The sequence below is a fragment of the Gavialis gangeticus genome, unplaced genomic scaffold (assembly GCF_001723915.1).
Source record: "Gavialis gangeticus isolate Ggan-Ray unplaced genomic scaffold, GavGan_comp1, whole genome shotgun sequence".
NCBI lineage: Eukaryota > Metazoa > Chordata > Crocodylia > Gavialidae > Gavialis > Gavialis gangeticus.
Genome location: NW_017729026.1, coordinates 40781604 through 40789146, shown reverse-complemented (window position 1 = coordinate 40789146; position 7543 = coordinate 40781604). Strand labels below are relative to the sequence as shown.

Here is a 7543-nt window from a genome sequence, read left to right as displayed (position 1 = left end):
CATATTAAAAGAATGAGGAACTGGTTAGACAGAAACCTAACTAAATACATTCAACTAAAATTACAAAACTCTTAATTCTAAAAATATATAATTGGTTTAAAAAGTTTACTACATAACTGGCATGTGTGTCACAAAGAAAGTTTACCTAGTCTCTCAGTTTTTGTCTCTGTGCACATGTGCGCACACCCAATAAAATATCTTATTCAGAAATTGAGTCTTATTTAAAAAATAATCCCAGATGTCCAGAACATTCTTTTGAACACAAAATAAAGTGTTTGATTGAGGAATAGAGTTCCAGAGCTGAGCACTAATGTCACACACAATCAGTTACTTGCACATATTCCCACTGGTGCTTGGTCTGTTTTGGCATATTTCAAATTACAGAGTAATCCATACTTTACACACACAGCATATGCTACTTGATAGTCCAAAAAAAGAAGATTAAAAATCTGTTAGACACTTACCTAAAGAAAAAAAAAAAGTCTATTCTTTGTTTTCCCTAACTCCCACCCAGTTGATTTATCTCAAGCAAAGCCATGGATAACTTACATACTTTGACATGTGATAGAAGTTAATTTTTTTTTCAAAGTACTTTTAAAATTTGATATACAAAAAAAAGCTGCCTTTTTTTAAAAAGTATTTTCTATCGCTTAACACAAATTAAGGTGCAAGAACTTTAAACAAAAATGAACTAAAGAGCTTTATTGACATCACAGTACATTCAATAGTAATTTTAAGAACATTACAGCTGAAAGAGAATGGCATGTTTATATTCTTATTAAGCACTACTGTTTTTGAAAAAATGTCATACAAAGAAATCCAAGTAAGTATTTAACTCTGAGCAGCATTTGGAAAAAATACACCTATTTACAGATTAAAAAAAGGATTCTGATTTCACCTACATAGCCACAATGTGCCTCTATAATGAGACAAGCCTTTATAACTCATGGAATTTTTAAAACGTCATCACACTGGTGCCACCTCATTCCTCAGCGTTTACGACGGGGAGGGGTGGTTGACCTGAAAAATAAAGGAAAAGAGGGAAAAAGTTAATTGAAATATGGTCCACAAAACTATGGGCACTTCAGGCTTAATAATTAGTCATTTTAAAAGATTTTTCCAAAGTTACTTCTGCCCAAGACAATAATTTTAATGAATACCAGACTTTATTTAAAACAAAAAAAGCTCTCATATGTTGTACACATGAAGACGATAGTAAAAAAAAAAACTATAAATCAGACAAAATACTTAAAAAGTATACTACCTTGATCGTGACTTAGACTTGTGTTTGCGGCTTGCCTTCTTACCAGACCTTTGAGATTTCTCCATGGATCGTGATCGACTGTGCTTCGATTTCTTAGCCTTCTTTTCTTTGCTACTCCCTGGTGATTCAGAACTGCTCCTTGCACTAGATTCAGAGCCTGAATGTTTTTTACTATCTTTGGCAGAACTTTTTTTGCCTTCCTGTCTAGAATCTTGTCTTAGTATTTTAACAGATATTGAATCACTTCGAGAAAGAGTTCTTTCACTTTCTCTTTTTCTTTTTAACCTATTGTCATCATGATTTCCTGTCTTACTATCTTTTTCTTCTTTTTTTTGCTTCTCTTTTCTTTTTTCTTGGTCTCGATCCCTTTCTCTATTCTTTTTCCTATCCTTATCTATGCTCCTACTTCGTTCCTTTTTCCTCTCCTGATCTTTACCATCACCTTTATGTTTATGCCTATTTCCACTAAGATTTCTATGCTGGTCATCACTTTTACGCCTATCCCTACTCCTGCTGCGACTAGCACGACTAGCTCTCCTGTCTCTTGAATGACTACTGCTTCTACGTCTCTCCCAACTCCTTTCTTGGGAAGGACTATGATTTCGTCGTCGTTCCCCTCTTTCCATACTTCTATTTCTGCTGGACCGCCTCCTTTCTCTTATCTTTTCCCTACTTCTACTCCTTTCTCTACGATTTCTATGAGAATAACTCCTGCTTCTACTGCATCTAACTTTATGTGAAGGAGATCTACTGCGACTATGCCTCTTCTTCCTTTTAGGAGAGGAAGAACGTGAAGAACTGCGGCTACTACCTGAGCTAGTACTATACGAAGAACTAGACACAGTGCTGCTGCTACTACTGCTTCTGCTATTGCTGCTACTGCTACCACTACTAGAACTTCTTGATCTACTCCTTCCTATTTTTTCCCTTTCTTTAACATCTTTTTTGAGTTCAGTATCTGGTGCAGTTTCACTTGGGGATCTTTTCTTTTCATTAACCATATCATCCTCGGTTTCTTTTATTTCACACGGTGAAAAGCTGCTATTTTGCTCTTTGTTGGTATATTCACTCATATCTTTTGGAATTTTTTCATTTTGTAGTTTTTCTTCTGGAAAAAGTATATAAAAGAAATATGGAAGTAATGCCAAGTAACATTGGTGAGAAAACAAATACACTGTCTCTCTTGGGAAAGGGCCACTTTCGCATTTGTAATTTTTAGAAATCAGCTTATTTACTAATCCTCAATGCCACCACTGTAGACTGTTCTTTTTGTTAAAAAAAAAAAAAGATCTTTCGTGTGCAGTTACAAAGAGTAGCTACAAGTACAGAAATACAATTATATTACTATGCAGTTAACAGGAGTGCAGTTAAATTACAAAGTAGACAGTAAAGCTGAAAGTTGCTATGCACTCAGGTGGGTTTATGCAATGAACCACTCAACAGTTTGTTACTATGTAAACCAGCAGTGTCAAAAATATGGGCTGGAGCCTATTAAGCCATGACATACAATTAGGATAGCTGTCTGCAGGGCCAGAAATTTAGAGGTGGGTCAAGTGGCAGCAGTGTTAAGTGCTGTGCCTCATCTCACTGACACATTTCTGATTTGCAGGTAGCCCTGCTGGCCAAATCTGGAGTACAAAATTGTGTCCTTTGGCTCGTGGGACTGCTCACAAGTCAGAAATTTGGCAGCAGAACAAACTGCCATCTATTTCTGGCTCTCCAGGCCAGACGACACTACCCCACACTCTGGATCCAGCCATAGGCTGGCCTCACACTACTCATCTAGCCCACATATCTGGAGAAGTTTAACACTTCAGAAGTAAACAAAAGACAAAAATTGAGAATGGCTGTGTGTTATGCAGTTCAGGGAATACTTTTATCCATTATACATAAATTGAATAAACTGCACATGTAAACACAAACACGCTCTACTTTACTTAAGCAAGTAGAAGTAGTTACGTTTTTACTTAAAGTATGAGGTAGAGATAAAGCAACAGATACAGAGAAAAAACGTAACTACTTCAACTGCTGCTACATGCAACCTGACAGTTAGCAAACGCTGGAAACAGGACAGGACAGCATGCATGTCTGCAGGCCATGTTAAATGAGAAGATATGTTCTCTTAAAAATAACATGGCAATTGCATTATGGTATGTCGGCTTAGTTTTTCAGATATATCTACAAAAGACAAGAACTTCAGACCCTTTCAACAGGAAGAAATCACTTTTTACTTTAAGGGGATCTGTGTCATCTGCTTAGGCTGCTTTTTTTTTTTTTTTTTTTTTTTTTTTAAAGAAATCAGAGCAAATAACCAATGTCACAAATATAGGTTGTAAGAGAGCTCCATCCATGGACTGTTTGCTTAGATTCAGTTTTAGAACAAACTTAGTGCACGGGGGGGGGAACTGCATAAGAAGTAAAACCATGGTCTGATGCAAATATCTTTACACATGTACACACAACATACATGTGCACACACAAATGTAAGAGGGGGAAGAGGAACAAAACAGAGGCAGTTTGGAGGATTTTGAAAGCCCTCAAAATCTAAACTTGATACACAGATACATTAGAAGACTAGGATTTATTAAAAGAACACTGTGGTGACAGAAGCTCCTTATGGAAGAAGAAGAGAAACAGAACACGGATAAGGAAGAATGTAAATGATGCATCCCAAAGGAGTTCTTAATTAGTTTAACTTCAAGCTTCAAAAACAAAAATTATTTTATTGAATACTGAAGAGTCAATGATCAGCGTTTTACATCTGCTCCTTCTTAACTTCCAAGGGAGGTGGTTCTGGCCCCTACCCTGGGGGTCTTTAAGAAGAGGCTGGATGCCTACCTGGCTGGACTCATTTGAGTCCCATTTCTCTTTTGGGGTTTTTTGTTGTTCTCCCGCCCTGGCGGGGGGTCGGGCTAGAAGATCTACTAGGTCCCTTCCGACCCTTAATCTATGAATCTATGAAACTTGATCTAGCAGACTAGAAAATTATTATTAGATGTTTTTTTCTTACTACAACTTTAAAATAACCTTTCAGAACTCTTGATAGTTTTATTGTTTTAATATGTTTTGGGAGAAAAACAGGCTGGTTTCAAAGAAAGCTACTCTTGCATGGACCACTGCTTAGCGTTACATTATTTAGCATCTAAATATGTAAAAAGATATAAATATTTATATGTAGTCTTCTTAGATCTAAAGAGACCATTCTGACTTCGTAGACTGGAAAAATAATGGAAGAAACTGGCAATAGGCATCAATGGATAAAGCTCTCTTACAATGAATCATTACTTTCTGTTCAAAAACAGTACCTAAGGTGCACTATGGAATCCCTGGTGCTCTGTCCAATAGTTTTCCAACCAAGACAGGGGTACAAGGATGTCTGCTCATCCCACTACTTTTTAATCTATTTCTGAATTATTCAAAACACACGCTAAACTAGGAATCAAGTCCAAGCACCCATGATATTGAATGATTCTATTAATGTTTTGCTTTATGCATATGACGCATTATTAATGGCACTATCCTAAACAGACTTCCAAAGGTTATTTAAATGCTTGTCAGCAATATTGCACATGAATGGCTTCAGAATCAACACTGCTGAGGCCAATGTATTGTCTTCATAGAATGAAAGGAAGAAATGAGTTGGGTCTTTACAGGAAAAGAGGAGGTGGTATCTTCATTTTAATATCTTGGAATCTATGTTAATAAAAATCTGAGTAAGAACAAACACATAGAATATGCACACACTACAGCAACACAAGCCCTGGGTTGGATTTTATCCTTTACACTACCATGGGCAAAAGGGCAGTATTGGCAACACTAAAAGCTTTAAACGAAGCAGAACTATGGGGTGTTTGACCTGCTGGCTTATTCAAAAATAGCAAAAACCCCCTCCATTTACTTTTTAGACAACTTGCATTGTTATTTAATTCTGCAACAGGAGGGTTCATGAACTCTGAAATAAGACTGATTAATGTGAGCACCTTGGCCCAATTCAGAATTTTACATTACTGAATGAAAATAAGAAGTTTTACACCTGTTAGATATCGTAAGAAGTACATTTTAGAACCCTCTGCTTTACCAAATAAACCCTTGTTTGGATGGTTAAATAACATCTATATTTTTCTCCAGACAAACGGCCAGGGAAATGTACTAAGTGTCACTGACCCAGTATTTTCCCCCTACATTTAAAGCCAAACAAATTTAAGAAGGAAAGATACCAGCATGCAGCCAGCTATGCAGGCAGTAAGCTTTCCTTGACCTTTCCCCTTCTGAGATTAAAGCACTCTTTTAGCCTAGAAATCTACTTATCTGCAGTAGAGAACTATAAGCAATGAGACACCATTACTAGACTGCATTTTACTCTAATGAGATCTTCAAGTTGTAACGGGCAGGTGGTGTCAGATCCCATATTCAGACAGAATACATTCTTGTGGCAAAAATGAGATAGATGACTTAAATCACCATCTGTGGTCTTGTTTATTCTTTGAAGACTTAAGAGGAAAATGTCTCTCTCCATTAATGGAAAATTTTAAACACTGAGCTAATGAAGGCAAAACAATGTGGCTTCTCTCTAACAACTTACAGCCTATCCTATACTCCCTAGATTCATCTGCGTTACTTGCACAAAGAATAAGGGCCACAATCAAACAGAATTCCCCTATTCTACCTTACCGTCCACTGCTTCATTTAATCTCTTCGTGCACCACAATAGAAAGAACTTTTTTTTTTTCCAATCATGGCTAACTGTATGCCAGAGTAGGTCCTCTTGGGAATGTAAGTGTGTCCATCAGGAGCTTTTTGTAGCAGACTGCATCCTGCAATGCCACACTTCCTGGACACTATAGGCACTTTTACACGTGTTCCACAGGTGGGGGGAGCGATGCTTTAATTACAGCAGCTCCAAGAGCCACTCTAAAGCACTGCTGCGTCTCCAGTATCAGCATCCCCTTGCTTAAAAATGGTGGTGGGGGTGCTTAAACTAAAGCTCAGCTTTAGTTCAAGCACCTCTGCCGCCATTTTTAAGCACAGGGATGCGGATACAGGAGACACAAGACACTGCTGAAGCACGGTAATTGCCATGTACCAGCAGACTCGACAGTGTGCTCCAACATGGTGGAATTCCAGAGTATCAGAGCAGCCTCCACACTCATGTATAGGCACTCCATTTCCAGAAAGACTTGCTCTATGTTGCATAAGGTTAGCCCACAGACCCTTGCAAAGGGCAGTTACAAGGCTGTTAGTCCTTTACTAGTAGCTTTTTTATATAAGTTCCTGTAAATAGTGTTGTTTCCACTTCACAAGCTTTATCAATCTACCTCCAAGCAGCACACTTACTGCTTCAGGCATAAGCTACAGTGCTCAGCCAATGCCTACAGCTTTGATACGACTAACATGACTGCCCCTTCAGTTTGCTGAGCAGACACAAGTGGAAACCATCTTGGCAGCTGCGTGACATGGACTTGCCAGCATCTCCAGGACTGCTCGTTTTACAGTGAAAAAACAGCTTTCCCCCACTTGAAACATGTATTCCAATTTGGGGGGGGCTGATTTTGGGGGAATGGTGCATATGTATGTGAGAAAATAAAGTACCAAGTTCTAATTAAATTTTGCTTAAACTGACAGAATGTGTAATCTTATTATATGTTTTTAGCATATATTTTAAATTATATATATTTTACTAATACTTTTACTGTCAATTTATTGTATTGTTTTAGCATAACTTGTAAATAAGCTACTACACTACTACCACCCTCCACACCCCCCGGAGAGAGACCTTTAATACACCTACAGAAAAGAATGTAATAGAAGCCAAATGTTGAGATAGCATATCTCTTTATGTATGGATGGCTGGTCCACTTCAGTTTCCAGGTGTTTTAAGAAATGGGGAGGGAAGGGAGAAAACAGTGAACTTGAACGCAAGAAGAAAAAAAATGTTAGTGACAGCATTGTTGCTGATTGCAGTGGTCTTCCTCTAACAGATTCCAATTTAAACGGCAGAACCAGCAAATTGTCTACAATTTTCTGTTCACATAATTGATTGAAAGAAGGGAATCTATCCCACTCTGAGACTGGAGGGCCTCCCAGCCATCATTTTAGGTATCATCAGTGCTCTTCCAGCAGGAAAACACTGGGGGTGGTCCATCATATTTCTTTTGCCTGTAACCACTGTGCCTGAGGAAAGACTAGTGTACGCACACACACAAAAGTATATATACTGGTATGTACTGACACACACACACACACACACACACACACACACACACACACACACACACACAC

At 38.0% G+C, this 7543-nt stretch overlaps 1 protein-coding gene across 1 annotated transcript in view; it reads right to left on the bottom strand.

The window, feature by feature from the left end:
- Window positions 1-675: 675 nt before the first annotated feature.
- PNISR (PNN interacting serine and arginine rich protein) overlaps window positions 676-7543 on the bottom strand; it is a 38060-nt gene continuing 31192 nt past the window's right edge. Inside the window, exons 11-12 of the mRNA XM_019520178.1 lie at window positions 1265-2372; window positions 676-1020 (exon numbers count right to left, since the gene is read on the bottom strand). Coding sequence (XP_019375723.1) covers window positions 990-1020; window positions 1265-2372 — 1139 coding nt within the window. The 3' untranslated portion in view covers window positions 676-989. The remainder of the gene's footprint in view (window positions 1021-1264; window positions 2373-7543) is intronic.